This window comes from Musa acuminata, chromosome BXJ2-3, assembly GCF_036884655.1.
Source record: "Musa acuminata AAA Group cultivar baxijiao chromosome BXJ2-3, Cavendish_Baxijiao_AAA, whole genome shotgun sequence".
NCBI classification, from domain to species: Eukaryota; Viridiplantae; Streptophyta; class Magnoliopsida; order Zingiberales; family Musaceae; genus Musa; species Musa acuminata.
In genome coordinates this window covers 6,002,548-6,022,244 of record NC_088340.1, presented here as the reverse complement: position 1 = coordinate 6,022,244, position 19,697 = coordinate 6,002,548, and the positions used below count along the sequence as shown (strand labels likewise).

The 19,697-nt window shown below is 35.8% G+C and overlaps 1 protein-coding gene across 3 annotated transcripts in view; it reads left to right on the top strand.

Annotated features, from left to right (window-relative positions):
- The first annotated feature begins 395 nt into the window (after positions 1-395).
- LOC103977631 (uncharacterized) overlaps positions 396-19,697 on the top strand; it is a 28,757-nt gene continuing 9,455 nt past the window's right edge. The window contains exons 1-9 of one of the 3 annotated variants that reach the window (XM_009393201.3): positions 396-659; positions 3,181-3,298; positions 7,505-7,692; positions 7,808-7,915; positions 8,023-8,087; positions 8,985-9,090; positions 12,321-12,404; positions 15,005-15,151; positions 16,203-16,331. In XM_009393201.3, the coding sequence (XP_009391476.2) occupies positions 522-659; positions 3,181-3,298; positions 7,505-7,692; positions 7,808-7,915; positions 8,023-8,087; positions 8,985-9,090; positions 12,321-12,404; positions 15,005-15,151; positions 16,203-16,331 (1,083 nt within the window). In that variant the 5' untranslated portion in view covers positions 396-521. Of the gene's footprint in view, positions 660-3,180; positions 3,299-7,504; positions 7,693-7,807; positions 7,916-7,997; positions 8,088-8,984; positions 9,091-12,320; positions 12,405-15,004; positions 15,152-16,202; positions 16,332-19,697 lie in introns of all 3 variants that reach the window. The other 2 variants (XM_018822754.2, XM_018822753.2) reach the window with 2 other exon arrangements.

Genomic DNA, 19,697 nt, shown 5'->3' with positions numbered 1-19,697 from the left:
TATACATATATATATATATATATGTATATGTATATATATATGTATATATGTATATATATTTATATATTATATGTATATGTATATATATATATATATATATATATATATATATATATATATATATATATATATTCATTTGCAGCATATAATGGATGAATCGATTCATTATTTTTTATAAATATATATAATTATAATAAAAGATCTTTTATGATATGCCATTATTTTTGTTGAATTTATTGTTTAGTATGGCAGCAAATACATAACCTGAAGTGTCAACCAACAATTACATATAAATTTAAACTTAACACTTTGATTCGGGGTTCTCCTTTAACAGAGAGAAAGCGGCGCGTGCACAACCCCTGGGGCCATTCAGCGTCGTCCGTTTCACCGTTACCAACTTCCGTGGATCAGCAACAATGCGCATGAGCGGTCCGGTACAGGACACGTCGCGGCTGGCCGATCGTTTCTTAAATGATCATATCGCTTCGCAAGATGCCCTCGGTCGCCAGTAGTTGGTTGCGATGCTGCACCAAATCCATTTGTTCCGACCTTTCCCCACTCTCGATGGGACGACGAGAAGATGTAACGCAAGCAGGAGGCCATCTGCTGCCACGGCCTTTTCGCATTCCCCACGAGCAGAGCTTCCTTCCAGAACTCGAGTAACTCTTCTTCTCTGCTCCTGATGCACACGAAACCTCTTTCAAATATTCTGTGATTTCTTCCCTCCAAATGGAGTATAGCTAGGTAGCAGGATGAAGCCATTGCTATAGTATGCCACTTCAAAAGAGAAGGCGTACGTCAGGATCCCGAAACAGGCTGATGGAGGAAAAGGGCGGCAAGACCGCACTGGAACAGGTAGACTTAATCCCAAAATGATTGAACGGGATAGCGGTCACAGAGGATGTGATCAGTGGGCTCTGTTGCTGCTGAACAAAGGGGAAGGACGCATGGAGGGTAACTCTCTGGAGTGAAATCTATTCTTAGAGGCTGGCCTCAAGAATACTAGTGGCTCACCAAAGGATTTTAGATATAGAACAAAGGGCATTCCAAAAACTGAGAAATCTGTAAAAGGGTGCTACAAAAAACTACGATATATCTGTTTCTAGGTAATCGTGTTTGCAGAATATAAAAGAAAGACGTGCTCAAGCCTCATCCTAGAGAGTAGAGACATTAAAGATCGAAGGGAGAGAAACTAAATAGGGTTGAGAGTAAATAACAAGTTCAAAGTCGCCTGTTGAAATTCTAGGCTATTTTCAATTTGATAGGAAGGAGGGAGAAGCGGTGGGGAAGGGATCGACCAATTATCTTTCCATAGCCTAATAGACCTTCAATCGTCGTGAAGAAAGAGGAGACTGCAGATGCCAATCAAACAAGTGGAATTATTTCCAAGTTTGTAGAATGAGTTTCTTGCTAGATGATTGTCCCATGGGGGCCCATTTCATTAGCAGGGGGAATTGCTATTGATCTCCTACCATCACTTTCCTTGGAGGGCTAATTTGAAATTACTTAAATTGATGATTCCTACACCCTGCTGTTTGCTTTTGTAAATGATTGACCAGCTTACCAACTCCTTGATCATTCTTTGACCATTATAATGAGGAAAAAATCAGTGTAACCAGCATAAACTTGCAGGGAAATGAAAGCTGGAGAGGTAGTCAAGCAGGAGAGATGAGAGCACAAAACCCACTAGGACCAATCGCCTAACAAAGGATGGGAGTTCAGACTTTCAACTATGTAATGTAGGAAATATTAGGCTACCCTGTTGGAGCTCAACCAACTAATGAATCTACAACGTTTGCTTAGATCAGAGATCTGGTGAGAAGATCTATGGAAAAAAAACAAGGAGGGACGGTAGAGCTTTGCCTTATCCAGGGTCATGTTTTGGCCTATCACACCATTTTGTATCTAGTTACACCATTTTGCATCAATCTCCTAGGTATGAAAATATCGATAATGAAGTCCCACTTGATTTTGTTGAGGAGGCTCTCTAGGCAAAGTTTATGGATGGCCTTATTAGCTATCATGAAACTATAGATAAGATTTCTTGCATAAAAAAGAGAAAACCATACCAAGCTAATAGGGGGAGTAAGAACAACTATAAATTTAGATTCAAGGCTAGATACTAATATGTTGAAATAATTTATATGATTACTTGAGTAAAAGGAAAAATGGATCATTGAAACCCAGGTGTATGGGGCAAGTCCAAGGGAAGAACGAGCACTACAGAAATATTTTTAATTAAATATTGGGTAAAATAAATATGACAAATGCAGGATTCAAACTCATGATCTAGTTTGAGACCATGATAAAAATTTTAATTAGGCGATCAATAATCCCAAAAACTTAAGTTGTTAAGTTGTGGGTCAGACTCAATATACGTGAACTCTTTCAATGCTTTAGCAAGTTGGAATAGTTCTCTTTTCAATCTTTATCTCAGACATGAATATTTTTTAACATCCTTCCATTTTTGTGTGTAACTGGATCATCTCACCTTGAAGGTCAAACTATAATTTAGTATATCTTTTTAAATTTTTTAACCTACTCACTCTTTTGCGAATCTTTGTTTGATACCATGTTGAGTTTTACTTTTTTCTTTTTATAAATTGGATGATGACTTTGAGCCACATTGGTCAAGGTTAACATACATGAGATTAGAATACCAATTTAATAAAAAAAAAACTTAACCATAACTAGTTTGACTCAAACTCATTGTTGATTTAGAATCTCAACATTGTGTCGTGCCATGTTGTATCTCATCCTATAAGTTTTGGAACTTAGGGAATGCTCTATGGAGAATATTCTAAATAAATATATCTTAATGGAAGACGACTTCTAGTGTTAATAAAATCATTTTTATGTGGTGCCTGCATAGATTGCATTTACTTGTATAATAGACCAGCTTGATAAAATGTCCATAGTCATTAAGGATTTTTCACTTACTAGTTTTAGCTTATATTTTGTTTTTTTCTGCAACCTTCACTATGCAGAATGTAATTTTTCCATGGGAACTTATTTTAGGTTTCTACCTACATTTTCATTGCATGTATGATTGTGCTTCTTCTGGGTTATCTTTGTCATTGATTTTTTTAAAGCCTTATTTCTTTTGCTTCTCACGTCCTGTTAACTTGTTAGTTTTGATGCCCATACATACATTTGAGTAAATCTGGGACAAATTTGTAGAGGATCATGGAAAGGATTTCTTCAAGTAATGAAGTTGGTGGTGCTGGAGGGGCTTACTCCTATGATGCTTTGAAGAGATTAGATCTATTATGGTCTAATATCTGTTCAGAATCACTAGGTTGGTTTCATCACATTGTTTTAATTCACTAGTTTTGCTTTAAGCAATGCTTTTTCCACCTATGTTGCCCATGTCAAGGTGGGCATACCATGTTAGTGGCATGATGACACTTGGCATAGTAGTGCATGATGGCACTATAATATTGTAGATACATGAGTGGCACATGCATGACCTTGCAAGGACAAGCAGCATGTTGTATGAAACTCAGTTTTCTGATTCAGTACTATCATGATTATATCAGGTTACATTATGCTTTTATATAGCATTAACTTTAAGGAAAGAAGGAAGAAATTGACTCCTCTATTATGATATCCATCAGACAAGTTTGATGAGTACATGCATTTACCAGGCAGTATATGTAGGCCTACATGCCTGATTGGTGTTGGTCCGGTAATTAACTTATGTTACAAATGTCATCAGGTTCTATTTCTATCGACAATTAGCTTTACATTTGAATTACATGGACTGAATTAATGCTCCTAACTTAATTCATTAATATATTTTACTTCATTTGAATATTTTATTTAGCACCACCCTAACTATATTCCCCTTCATGCATTGCTATGATCTTGAGGATCGACTCAAGAACAGCTCACATTGGTCATTTCTTCCAAAAAATAGATATCTCCTTTTTCATATGTGCATATTTTTTGCTAAAATTGTCTTTTAATTAGATAATGACATGGCTCGCACACATGATGTTAATGTCAAGTTGACCAAATTCCTATATCTTAGTTATGTGTTGTTAATTGCTCATTTTAGTATTTTTCATATTAAAAACATTAAACCACCATGCTTATCTTGTTGCATTATTTCTTTGTTGCCTATGCTTGAAATACAAATAATGTTTTCGCATTTAAAACTTGTTATTTTCTCTTCATATATCATTCTATAATTATGGCTCTCTAGCTAGTTTCTACTTGGTTATGTGTTCGAAATGCAGCCAAAAGGACTAGATTCTATAGTTGAACATTTTATACATTGAGGCTTTTTTTTAATGGAATGCTAGGTGCTAGAAATCATTGAACATTGCTTGGAAGCATTCATATAGTTGTATCAAGGATTAAGATGCCATTTATGCTCATTGTTGAAATCATGAAATGCAATTTTGCATAATGGGTTGGGCATGAACTGGTACATGGAATGCCCAACACATGTACCACAATTTCAGATGGTCCATATAGGTTACAGGGTTTAGTGCTGATAAGCCCTATGAATCAGGGTTATTGGGGCCTAGACTGGGTGATACGCTTGGCCTGATTCTTTTCTTTTAATCCTGAAAATAAAAACCTTACCCCGAACCATCTTCCATTGCATGCGCCTCTATCTCGTGCTACTGCTCGGTTATCCTCTGGTACCAATTGTCACGCCACACGTGATCATCACCATCGACTTCCATGGAATGTGAAATTGAGTTCCTTGGTTCAAATGTATAATTGCACCTCATCTTTTATTCAGCCCATGAGCCTATCACTTAACAATTCATATACAGGTTCTGAGCATCAAGCTGACAAATTCAAAACAATAAAAAAAAATCATTAGATTCAACATTTAATGTGTTTTTTAATATATCTTTTCAGAGTGCATTTACTTATCTTTCCTCTTGATAATAATTTGAAATACTTATCTTATGAAATGATATGAAAAACAGTCATAACTGTAAGTTCTTGCTTTACAGGTTGTATTTTATTCTCTTTGGTGTCTGTAAAATGACCATTAGCACATACCTTGTTTTACTTTTTAACGTTATTTTTTCAAATTCTTTAAAATGGTTATGCATATTTTTTGTTTAGTCTGATTGATGATTTCACAACTTGTGTTCAATACACATTGTGTAACCTTATGCACATTGTGTCATACATTTTTACTTGTAAAATATATCATGAAACAATCATAGTAAGATGTAGAACTTTATAACATGAATATGAACGGAGCCTTTCCAATTTCTACACTTTCTACCATGAACAAAGCCTATCTAATTTCGACTCAATTTTTATGTAACAATAATCACAACTAAATTCTTTACTACTAATTTTATGTTCTTAAAAAGAAAAAGAAATCTGTTCACTTCAATGTTCTAAGATTTATAATTATGCTGTTGGTTAAGGTTGACAAGTTTTGTAAGAAAGTAATACTAAGTGTGCCTGTCGCTTGGATGACTGCTAATGCTTCTCCTGTGACCATGTATGTCTGGTTGGATGAATAACCCATCCCAAGCAACATTTGACTGGGGATTTCTCGATATGACCAAATGCTCCAAGGTTCCACAAGAAATTGAATGGGCTTGTAGGATAGAGCTGAATGATTGATCACTAGTTGTACTCGTAACCTGTGGTTTCATTTCCAAAAAAAATACTAACAATTATTATTTTTTAAAGGGGAGTGGGACTGAGTCTGATATTTCCCTAATAAAATATTTTTAGTTAAATCTGATCTCCTTCAGTAGTTGTACGTAAACTTTTCCTTGGATGTTTGCTATTTTGGGTTATATTTATCGATGTTTCCAATATGGCCCCGTATTGTTCGGTATGAGCTGTATTTACCGGTTTGAAAGTTTACCGCTATGCGAACAATACGTTTGGTTCAGGGCTTTTACCATCCGATACAGGCCTTGTATCGCTCAGTGCTGGTCCTGTACTATACAGTGCCTTTCTTTTGTTTTTACAGCCTTTTTTCATGTTTTTACTAAAACTTGGTAAGTACCGGCGTGCTAACACTCAGTTCACCATTATGATACCAATCTGAGCCTTGACCAGTACAGATACACAAAATTGGTAATCCTGATATTTTTACATGCTTCTATTAGATATTAAAATTTCCAGTGGAAGTTATGCAGTTTGTTCTATTTGGCATGTAGTTTTGATAGATCATGTTTAATGGATATAGTTTCCTTCAAGATTCTTAGGATATATTATGAAGTCTAGGTTTTTCTTTGTGAAACTCCTATGAATCTAATTTCCATAATTTGAGTCATAAGAGGTAGCTCTTTCACATGGTATAAGATAGCCTTTTGCTCATTAATCCTTCACATATTAAGTATTTAATAGGATCCAATCAGTGGCTATGGAGTGCTCTTTTATGTTGTTCTTTGAACAAAAAAATAATAAGATAATATTCTCTGGCACTTAAAAGGAAGTTCAAGCATCAAAAACGTAATTATCACTCAGTGCTAGAATCTCTTAGATCATGCTTTAAATTGCACGATCACATATCTTACGTTTCTTGGCCATATATAGGTTAGATATCATTAGCAAAGATTGCTATACAAACATAACAAAGCATACCAATGAATATGATATGATGTTTGTATGGACTATGGAGTTCCATGCCATGGGAAACTATAGAACCTTAGCAAAATAATATGTTGTCTTATATGTGCCATATGGGTGAATCAGAAATCCCCAAGGATTTTAATTTCGAATGATACTTCTCGTATCGGGCGGTACGTACCAGTCCACTAGTAGACTGGTACGCGGACTGCCCACTACCGGGCGGTACCATCAATTGAGGTTGTTTCTCCTCGTTGCTGCCCGAAATCAATCAGTAATAGTTGATTTCGATCGTCGTCGCCCACTACCAGGCGGTATTAGCCGAGGGAGAAGGAAGAAGAGGGAGAAGAAAAGGGAGAACCTAGAGATCCGGCGCCACTCTTCCTCGACGATCCTGATCCGTCGCCGCCCTCCCTCGTCGGACGCCGCAGATGAGATGTCACCTCCTCCTCGTCTGAGGCGACGAGGCCTCGGCGTCATCAGCGACTTCTCCTCATTTGCGCGGGGAGAAGAAACGAGGCGATGTCGCCTTTTTTTTATTTTGTAACTTTATTGTTATTATTATTATTATTATTATAATATATATATATATATATATATATATATATATATACCAATTGGTACACACATACCGTATCATACCGAACTGAGCTCGAAACGTCGGTATGGTACAAAATTACGTACCTTCGAAATCTCTACTCTAAAATTCCTGTTATATAAGTCGTTTGAAGAAAAAATAAAAAACAAGTATTTTTTTCTCATTTTGTGCCAATAAAAAAGCATGTACTCATAAGTATCACAAGAGTTAACAGTTATGGTTTTTTATTTACTATATGGATTCTTATCTTTGCACTTTTGCTTCAGAATTCATGGAAAAAGATATAATTAAGAAAAACACAATCTTTTTCATTTTTAACCATTTGTACTTTATTTTCAGAAGCAGAAAAAGTTCCTGAAGTTGTTTCCCGAGTTCCTGGTTCATCTAAGATATCAGAACTGGAGGAAAAAGCTGGATGTTCCTTTGATGTTTTAATCTGTGGTGGTACACTAGGGATGTTTATTGCTACAGCACTTGTTACCAGAGGTCTCCATGTTGCAATAATTGAGAGAAACCTGATCAAAGGGGTACTACCGTAACCTACATAAAGGGAGACCTTGATGATAGTTACAACAGTTTATATGTCAATCTAGTGCTATCTCTTGATGTTAAGCAAACAAGATTATTTTTATTATTTTTCAGAGAGAACAGGAGTGGAATATTTCAAGAAAAGAGCTCCTAGAACTTGTAGAAGTTGGCATTCTCACAAAAGAAGAAATTGAACATATTATTGCTGTCAAATTTAATCCAGTGAGTTCTTGATATTTGTTTCTGGCTGCCTGTTAATAAGGAATATTTCAATTATATACACACATACAATTAATGGTTTAAGTCATCTTTTTTTGCTCAACCTGCAGAACAGATGTGGTTTCGAGAAGAAAGGTGACATTTGGGTTGAGGATATTCTTAATCTTGGAGTTTCGTGAGTTAGTGTACTGAAATTTATTGTTTCACCATACTAGATCGTATATATACATACCAAGTAGGGATTTTGTGATGGTTACTCGATGCATATGTGAATGTGATATTTAAGAATGTCATAACATTTTTTCCACTTCACTGTAACTAAGAAATGTCTTGATCTAACCTACTATTTATTTTAACTCAATTAATCACATTGAAATAAGAATAATTTCAACTTCCATTATGCTTAAGCTAATGGACCTTCCATTATGATATAATGGACCTTCCATTATATCATCATTTTCATGCTTCTTATGCTTAAGCTAAAATTCGTGGCAATTTTTCTTGATTTACGGAATCGAAAGTGGAAACTGCAATGTCAGTTGGAGATGTGAGAAATTCTATATAGATCAGACAACTATCTTATAAAGAGATGGACCCTCATTTGAGCCTTGAATGTTTCAAAACTTTATACTGGTACACATCAAATACGTATAATCATCATGTAACTTTACAGAAGAAATTGTATGATGTCCATCTTGATAGAAGCAGTACATTAGATCCCATTTTTTACAGACAAGTAAAATTCATACCTTGATGCATGCAAAACTAAGATATCTATTAGTTCAATGGCAAATGGTGTACAAGAGGGAAAGGGTTGTATTCGAGAATACAGTTCAATAAATAAATTTTTTTCCCACAATATGTGCATGTGGCATGAGGTCACATTCCTATGATTGACTTTTAAAACCAAAATAAGTCTAATATTTTATCCTCAATACTTCAATAGTATGATGCCTTTCATGATTGGATTTTCCCTCCTATCAAGGGTCCTGAAAGAACATCATATCTAATCTAATATTTTGTCAGTCAAGAACATCAGACTATAATACTCATTATCATTTTATGGTTGCAGGCCAGCTAATCTTGTGGAGACTGTGAAGAGACGCTTTATTTCCTTAGGTGGAAAAGTTTTTGAAGCCAAAGTTGTCTCTAGCATACACATCTATGATGATGCTGCCGTAAGTCAATCACCTCGCTTATTTTCTGCTTATGTTCATTTGAGATTAAATTCCAAGTATACTTCTCAATTTACTAAGCTAGGTCACTGTTGCCGTGTGTGTATTTTCACTTCTGTTTATAGATAAATATTCTGTCACTTATTATTGGGTCATGAAATGTTCTTGAAAGAAGACTGGATATGGCCTATAATTACCATGAAGATAGGACAAATTGACACAGGACTAGATATTTGAATGAGCTTCTAGGAATAGGAGTTTTTTGAAGTTGAAAGTAACAGGAAATCTGGGCAAAAAAATTGTTCAGATCTGACTTAGGATTCTATTGTATTTGGAGCTAATAGGAACAACACATGGATTTCTGTTGTTTTTATTTTCTATCTTTTTAGAAAATAAAGGCTTAAAAAATCTGAATTTGGAACAATGAAAAGCACTGGAACTTTCTACCTGCTACAAAGTTGATTTGAAGATAAAGGATCAAACAATTGAAAGACAGCAACACAGCTTTTTGCTTGAATAGTTTGGCTTTGACATTAATCATCAGAGTAGGCTTTTTCTGTCCTTACCGTGGGTTATGCATAAAATAACAAGGAAAAATGCTGAAATACAAGCAATTATTTATTGTTTTAATAAATATGGTAAAATAATGAAATTAAATATTGCAAAGAAGATACAAAATGCAGCATAGCTAATGAAACCACTTGGTGCTAGCTTTACTATTGAAAATGGCCTTGTTCACATTTCCCTTTTGTGCATCACATGCAAGAGAAGAAATATCATTCCATTTATATATAAAAATCTCAACATATAGTTGCATAAGATCAATGATTTCAATAGGCGTTTGGGCGCTCGTCTAGGCGCTCGGGCAAGGCGAGGCGAGGCCCAAGCGCCTTGCATCATTTCTAGGCAGCGCGCTTCAAAGAGGCGTCGCCTGGGCGCTCGCCCGAGCCCAGGCACTGGGCGCTTCGGGCGAGCGCCCGGGTTAAACCAGGCGACTGAACCAGCATTTTAGGTCTGGTTCGGTCTCCGGTGCTTTAGTTGGTTCAATGGAACCAACTAAAGCACTGATATCAGCCTTCCTCTCGCGACTTCCCAACCCTAACCCTGCTCGTTGTTGTCGCCCTCGCTGTCGTTGCCACTATCGTCGCTCGCCGCTGCCGTTGTCGCGGAACCAACTAAAGCACTGATATCAGCCTTCCTCTCGCGACTTCCCAACCCTAACCCTGCTCGTTGTTGTCGCCCTCGCTGTCGTTGCCACTATCGTCGCTCGCCGCTGTTGTTGTCGCTGCTCCCGCTCCCGCTACTCACTGTTACCGCTATCACTGCTCGCTGCTACCGTTGCCACTATTGTCGCTCGTCGCTCCCGCTCCCGTTGTTGCTGTCGCTGCTCACCGCTACCGCTACTGTTGCCACTATCACTGCTCATCGCTCCCGCTCCTTCTCCCATTGCTCGCTGCAACCACTGCCGCTATCGCTGCTATTGTCGTCGCTCGCCGCTATCATCGCTCGCCGCTTCCGCTGCCATTGCCACTTCTCGTTGCTACCACTACCGTTGCCACTGTCGCCGCTCGCCTCTCCCGCTCCCGTTACCGTTGCTCGCTGCTACCTCTTCTCACATCGACTCAATAGTATATTGTTAACACTTAACAGTATATTAATAGTATACTATTAACCAGGGTTTGCCGTACCGAGCCGTACCGCCCGTACCGGGCGGTACGTACCGGTCCGACAAGTTGTCGGTACGTGGACCGCCCTGTACCGGTCCGCACTGTAGCAGTGCTACAGTAACACTGTAGCGCACTATAGCAGTGCTACAGTGTTCGGTACACCGAGGTGTACCGGTCGGTACACCCGTACCGTACCGTACCAAGCACGAGTCGAAACGCCGGTACGGTACGGTACGGTACGGCGAACCTTGCTATTAACTGTATACTAGTAACAATATTTTTATTTATTTATTAGATTAATAATATATTATTTTGATTTTAATACTGCTAATTTTTATTTATTTAAAATTATTGTTATTGTTTTGAATTTTGAGATTTTTTGTTAATGTGATATTGTGATTTTGTAAGATTTTTTAATTTAATATCATATTTTTATTTAAATAATTATATTTATTAATTATATTATATATTTTTATATTTTAGCGTCTCGCTTCGCTTGGGCAAGCACCTGGGCGAGCGCCTAGCGCCTCGGGCGTTTTTGGACCTTGGCACTTTTTGACGCCTAGCGCTTTTTAAATTACTGCATAAGATAATAGAAATCAATTACTGCCGTCAGCCTTTGTTTGTAAGTCTGTAGGGCTTTTTGCATCAAAGATAAAGAAAAAGGATATACTCAAGCCTACAATGCTTTAGCTGGCGAAGACTGATTTCATAATGATGTGTCATTTCTGTGTTTTGAATATTTTTGGATGCCTCTGTTGTTGCCTTTTCTTTTATGGTCTCTTTATCAAGTTGACCAATAGTAGTCAATTAACAAATTAGTATGGTGAAAATGAATTTTTATCCTGTTTTAATTGGCTTGGTATTTTGTCCATATGTTTTTGGCATCTAAAATTCTATATATACCTGAAAGTATGGGTTCCCCAAAAAAATCATCTCCATGTTGTTTCTTCAAATAAGTTTTTAAAGTTACATAGTCATAGTCTTCTTGAACCAGCAATTCAATCAATGTTGTTCTTATCCCAGGTGTACAAAAGAGAACACTATAAATAAATAAGATACCAAGTTTGATTTGAACTTTCTATTCTTCCCCAACCCTAATGGACTTTATCTATGAATAAAAAATTTTGAGATGCACATCTTTGCTGCAAGATAACCAAGAGGAACTAGGGCTGTGTTAAACTGCTGCAGTATGATATGAGTAATGGCTTCGTAAAGTTCCCATCGTCCTTTCCTTGACAAATTTGTTTTGTTCCTTGGCTCTTATGTTATATACAAAATTTTATTTCTGCTAGTAGTTTGACCACATCAAATTATGGTAGAGCTTTACGTGTTTCTTGTCTTCAAAATCTTTCAGAAGCCTAAATCATGTGTTTGGAAAAAGTATTGAGATTCTTAACTTTTTCAATTTCAACATTCTTTTTTTTGCCTTACGTCATGCATTTGTTATAAAATTCTAGCGATCTATTTATTTGTTTCTCTACTTTTGTTGTTCTTCGCTACATTTTTAAGGTGCAGTATCATGCTGTATTAGATGCTAATAATTAATATGTTTATATTTCTTAGATTGTGCAACTGACAAATGGTGAAAGTTTGTCATCTCATCTTATTATTGATTCAATGGGCAATTTTTCTCCAATAGTGAAACAGGTAAGTCAATATTTTGGTGCAGTATCATGCTGTAGTACACTAGTACTTACTATTTCTGCGTAACCCAATCCCTATTTGCCAATGTTTGACTCTAAGGCCAAGAAATCTGCTTAGTTCAGTTCAGTCTTACATACTACATAGATCAGGTATTATATCAGACTCGCTCTGGGATTATAAACTGTGGATGTAAAGGCCATTCAAAGTCTTTCTATTATACAGTTTTGCACTTTAGGGTAATAAACAACATCTCTGGTTTAAATTTTCTCTACCAGAACTTACTACATAAAGACTATTAGCTATATCAAAATCATCTTTTCAACTGAAGATATCACATATCCATCTTTTGTTATTGATCGACCAACTATCGTAGTTATTTTTACCAGAATTCCAATAATTCAAGTCTTACATAAATCAGAATTAGTAACTGAGAGTGTGAACCTAGATCCATCTGCTGATCCAGCATGATTTTCCTTTTTGTGGTAGTAGTCACTGCATTGAATACAGCATGTTGCGGCTTTTCTAGTGATTGTATTCATAAATTTACAAAGCTTTTTATAGACTTTTTAATGTATTCTTGACATATGACTCATAATATGTTTTGGAAAGTAAAGACATATTCTGATTCACAATTGAGGCAAAAGAAATGTGAAGGCAGAGCTTAATAAAGGTTATTGGGCTCTAAATCGACAGGTATTAGACAATAACATAGTATAATACGTTACTTTATGGGACAACCGAAGAGTTATTCCATTAGTAGACCGAGATTTTTACTCCTTTATATTTTATTCAACAATTTTGATAAGTCCAAAGATGTATCCAGATTATCTGGTCATGGAAAGAGTTTTGATTTCTCTAAGACATACCTTTTTAGAGGCATAACATACACAAGATCCTATTTACTCATTTGATTAACGAAAGCTTCAAGATAGAAAAGAAAAGGAATGGAAGGAACAAATTTGAAACTAAATTATATTTGGATATTTGAACACTAGCTGGAATTTTCTACCCATTAAGTCAACTCAATTATGTCCAGTTGTCCACTACTATGGACATTATTTAAACACTAGCTGAATTAAGTCAACAAGAAACTAATCTTGTGTTGTTAATGGCTGATCTTGCTGATGTGACTTAATACAAGTCCTAACATTGGTTAAAAATCTGATCAAATTGACTGTTTCTATCATTCTGAAGCCACACTGGTACAGTGTAGTATAAATATATACTGGTACTTTGAGCAATATCTCAATATTTTTCTCAACAGAATATTGAAGTATACCATACCTACTCACATATTTTGTAGTTCACCAGTCAGCCAGTGTCCAGTATATACTCATAAGCCCTTGTATGTTAGGATTCAATATCATGATTCATGTTCTTGGTCTTGTAGTCTCAGACCTCACATGTGAAAAGGTTCCATAAATGATTCAAACACCTTGTCATTTAGCTTCTGTTTTGTGCATTAAGTAAAAATTCATATGTTTTGTATGATAAGTTCCCTATTCCTCTCCTTCATAGATGTGTTATATGTTAAGGACCTAACCACCAACATCATTATTAATTTTCTCAATTAACTAAGACATATTACAAAAGATCATTAAGTTATGGTGCCTTGAACTTAGTAGCTCTGCATCTGATAACTTTAAACCTGATGTCTTGAGACTTTGTGGCACGAAATTTGAGACAATCCATTTTCAGTATGCAAATCTTCAAATCTATCCTTGCCCTACATTGGAGATCCTCTACTAATTAACATGGCATCCTCTACTAATTAACATGGCAAGATCACTGGTGGCTCAGAATTTGATAATTTTGAACTTGTTGTCCTGAAACTTTGTGACTTGAAATTTGAGACAATTAATTTTCAGTATACCTCTAAATCTTAAAATCTATCCTTAAACTACATTGGAGATCCTCTAGTAAGTAACTTGGCAAGATCATTGGTATCAATTTTCAAAATAAAAATTTTAATAGATTGAACATTTTCAAAGATTGGTTAATGCACCAATGCAATTAGGTGAATTAATTTAGACTTTTTAGGCAACTGGTGACTTAATTCAGATTAGGTTTTAGTAGAGTCAGAGAAAGGCCATATGAAGAATTTTTAAGAAACAATAAGAATTTTCTTCAAATATAAAAAGAAGAAACACTAGAAAAGGAATTGATAGCTCTCAGATTTGCCACTATGGTTCCTTTACATAGTTTGGTTGTGGGAAACGATCCATATAGCTGATGAGTAAAATGGCATGTTGAATTTATTGGAACTAGTGATGTTGTCTTTGTTCTGCAATATACACAATAGCTTTTAGTCATGTAAGAAGGACCTAGAAAAGCTGTGGTCAGGGAAAGAGTTGATCTATGTCCAACTACTTAAAAGCAGGAACACCGGTACGTTGAGTTGAATGGATGTTGGACTTGGAAAAGTTTCTAGGTGTGATGACACTAGAAATGGAAAAGAAAGGAAGATTCAACATAAAACAAAACTCATAATACTCAAACTTATGGTGTGCATACAACTTGATATATTATATTTAGAGTCTAAATTCTTCCTGTATCAAACTTTTATAGGTTTTTTGAATATCTAATTGTCTCGCTTTTTTCAGATAAGATCTTGCAGAAAGCCAGATGGTGTATGTCTTGTAGTTGGTTCTTGCTCACGTGGTTTCAGTGAGAACACATCAAGTGATATCATTTTTAGCAGCTCATCTGTGAAGAAGGTTCAAGAGACCCCGCTGCAATACTTTTGGGAGGTAATTCAGTTTAGGCTAACTAAAAGTAAAAAGGGTAAAGTTGTGATTATAATTTAGAAATTAAACTGTTTGGCTTAGTTCAATTACAGAGTAATGCTGCCTGCAGCCAAAGTTCTTAAACTAATTTCTATAGGAGCTTACTACTTAGAGGCCCCTTCTTACTATTCACAATCCCCTTCCTATTCAGAACCCCTTAAAAAATTAATAAAATAATATTATACTATTTACGGCCTCTTTAATTCTTCTTTTATCCTTCACTTTTTCCTTTTTTCCTTCCCCACAGTCCTTACTTGCACACCCTACTATCACCAGCTCTCTCCACCACTCGTGCACCCTACCGGACAATTTGCAAAGGTCTGAAATATGATATTTTCTGGGTTAATGCAACTGACTTAGAATATAGTGTCTTCTAGGCTATTGCAGAATGTATATAACCCAAAAAATATTAAATTATTATAACAAATGTCAGAAACTATTTCTCACCTCTTCCTCTTTGATATTTAATTTGTACCATTTCATCATCTATCTTTTTTTTTCGTCATTTTACATCATCTCCAGCGATTAATAAGAGGAGGAGAAGAAAAAGAAGGAAAAAAAGGAAATAAATGAGGGTTGTAGGTAAGGATTGAAAAGATTTTATTGAAATTAAGTTATAAGTTGAGGATATATACGTCTATTTATAAAGAGATAACTTAGGAATATTCAAAGTTCTTAACATGGGATTGAATAACAAAAAAAGGGTTGCAAATAGTAATCTTCTTTTTATATTCATAGGAATTACAATATACAATTCTGGTCATCTTTGAAGTGCTTTAACAACTTATTTGTGTCATATGCTGATGTTACCTGCTTCTCCTGTAGCTCACTAAAATTTTGTTCTATGGAAGTTGAAATATAAATTATAGTTACATAACAGCCATATAACAATACTGAAGTTGGATATAGAGATAATACAAAAAATATATTTAAAGGTCTTGCTTAGATTTCTTGTCGATTCTATAGAAGTATGCTTTACCTGAACACTTATTTATCTTAACTTAAATGTTTGTAGGCTTTTCCTGCCGGCACTGGTCCTACAGACCGGACTACTTATATGTTCACTTATGTTGAAGCAAAACCTGGGTCCCCGAAATTGGAACACCTTTTAGAGGACTATTGGGATCTTTTGCCTTCTTATCAGGTTAGTACAAAGTAACAATGAACCACACACAATGAGCAGGGTTTATGAAATATAGTGCATTGTGTACCATACTTCAACTCTATGACTATATCCATATAAGATGAAGAATCAGTCTCTAAATTGACTGTAAAATAGAGTTGGTTTATTCCAAAAATCAATAAAAAAATGCTATAGATAGAGAACCATAATGAAAAATCATCATTTCCATGAAATAGGAACATATAAATGAAAGCAACTTTGAAGCGCTTTTTGCAGGACAAGGAATGAAATTTCTGGTACCAGATCCATACTGGTTGATTACCAGACTAGTACAGGTCCACTCCATGTCTGCATGCCAACACACTGTATGACGACAAATTCCATTATATCGTGGTACAGTTCTGTTGGAAATGGGGGAGAAAGAAGCAAGAAGGCAGAACAAGAAAGGAGTAGGAGCAAGAGGAGGCAGTGGAGGAAGAGGAGCAGGAGAAGATTAAGTACTAAAGATGAGGTGGACAATGGGTGATATGTAAAGGAAAACTGGTTTGCAAGGAGTCATGAGCCCTAAAAGATTCTGGTTTTCGGGCCTTTTAAAATGAAAAATCTGCCATTAATTAATTGGATCACCCAAAATGAGACGATCAGCATCTTGGTTTATGCCCATACCAGTAAATACCAAATGGTATGGACTGATCTGGGTGAAATTGAGTTCTCTGCTAGAAGGTACAAAATAGTCACTACCTTTAATGAATTGAGAGAACAAAAAGATCTAGCCTAGGCTTTGTCTTTAGTTTTGTTTGTTGGGATCTAGAAGTCACTCATTTTGTTACACTCTTTATATTTGAATTCACATGTAGCTAAATACTTGCTAGAATTTTGGTCATGAAAATACTGTAAAGTGTAAAGTGCTTAATGTTGGATCAGAATGTCACTAAGGAGGGGTAAAGGGTTCAATTAGTGCATTAAAAAAAATCTTTTTTGCTTAGTAATTAATGAGACAATAAATAATGGGTGCAGTGTAAAATGTAAAGGGAAGTAGAAACTGGATTTGCAACTTTTGTAGTGATTTGGAACACTGGCCTTGGTCCACCCTCTAGTCTCCTTGACTCCTTGAAGCTGCCTGTTCCACAAGTAGGACCTCCTTCGGGTGAAGATCAGACTTATGGACTTTTCCTTTTTCTAGGGATCAAGGAGAAACAGCTGTTACAGTCGCACTTATAAATTAATGCTACTCTTGATTTCAATTTTCACTCTTAAAATGAACACCTAAAGCCAATGGGTAAGTGCCTGTTTCAAGTTTTAATGATCAAGCACAAAATCAAAGGAATGTCTAAGCTTGCACACAGAAGTTTTATCACTAAAAAGTTTTCTTATTCCAAGCCCTCTTTAAACTAGGTTTTTGAGTGCTACATAAAGGCAAATCCTTATCAACAGTTAGAAAAATTGAAAAACAAGATCCAACGGCTAGCAGGCAGTGCCATCACGAGGCTTGGCAGTACTACTGCTAGTGCGACATTGAAAAAGGCTACCTGACAATACTGCTGCCATCCAAGTGGTTTTTAAACCTAGCCCAAACTAGACTGAGAGACCTGTTTCAAGCCTGCTAACTGCTAACTGCTAAGTATGAATTTAAATGCAACATTATTTTAGTATTTTGGTGCTACATATGCAGCCCTGAAAAGGATAAATATGTGCAGTTTAACTGGATACCATTAGACACAATCATTTTTGCACAAGTTATTGTAAGCAAAACTGATGGTTTGATATCTTTTAATATCTTCCATGTTGTAGAGTGTGGAGTTGCTTGGTCCTTAACAGGTTTGAACTTTGAAGTCCTTTCACTTACTAAGCTTTTCTCTTTCATTGCTATATTTCACTAGATGTGATAATTATCAACACAATTTGTCAATAGAGTTAATCATCATCACATAATACCTCTTCAAGGTTTTTCGCCAAGCTCAACTAGTGATGCCTCCTCTTCATTTTTTTCACTTCTGTTGCCATTCTCTAGCTACCTCTCCTTGATCAACCCCACTAACTAAAACTTCCTAAAGATAGAAAAACAATCCAACAATATATTCTGAACACTCTCCCATCCTACCTTTTCTCTTTCTTCAATCTCTAGCTGATGAGAGCTACCCCAGGCCTGCACTGTCCTCAAATAGTTACTGGTCAGATGCAAGATGATGTGCAAGCTTCCAGCAGCATTTTTTTTTCCTCTATTAGCTGTCCACTCTAAGCCACAAATCTTGTTCAGCTTTTACCTAAACTTACCATCAAATGCAACTGAAGCAAGTTTTGTTCATATCAAACAAGCCCCAGAATAAACAAGACAAATCCCTCCTGCATCTAATTTGTTTCTTTTGAAACTCTTGAATCACTGAATATTTTCCTTCCAAAATACCCTTGAACAGCTTAAAGCATCACACAACGGTCATTTGTCAACAAGCCGATAAGTTACTCAAAAGGAAACAATGAGGATCTATATCCTAGCACCTGTAGGATTTCAGGGACATATTATAAACAAATCAGATTAGTTCCTTCGTGTTTATTATAATGTTATATTGGTTTCTTTTTCTTCGTGGCCTCAGTTATTTTCTTGGCTTGTGAGGCTATTGTTGCTCAAAAATTGCTCAAAAATAGGCTATTGTTGCTTTATCTTTTCAGTTATTCGTTGTGTTGCATCTAATTAGTTAGTTTAGCTTAGCTGCTTTGCATGTCATATTTAGGCATCTTTAGTAGCATCTGCATGGTTTTCCCAATATCTTAACAATGTAATTTGACTTTCTGCATTCTTTCTATAACTCAAGATTAGTAAAGGCTTGTGTTGGTAAGTGTATCTCCCTATAATGGATGATTTAAGTGATTTAATCTAGGATCGATATTGACTGAAAGATGATGTGATTTACTCTTCAGTTCTAAAAGAAGGTACTCGACCACATTGATTTGATGATCAACTCTTGAAATTTTGACAAGAAAAGAATTAAATTTTCTAGAAATCCTTGCTTGTTCAAAAAGATCATCCCAAATAAAAGGTCATGATTTTAGTGTCAGATGTTCTGTCGTTCAAAATTACTCAAAATATCTGGAACTTTATTTATACTTTTAATATTATTAGATCAAGACAAATATATTCGATCTTATATTTACATAATTATGATGGATTTTGCAAGTGGTAAGTGGTAAAGGTGGGATTTGATCCCAGAACAATAATCTTTACCAGCTAAGTTAGCAACTTCATTAAGATGCATTTTGGGTTACTCCAGTATACAATGACATTCTTGGAATAAATTTGTGTATGGGTAAGGAGCTTCCCACTTTGTAGTTGGCCTATAAGCACTTGAGAGGCTTATTGGTCACTTGAATTGTTTGTACCATTGTAGTATG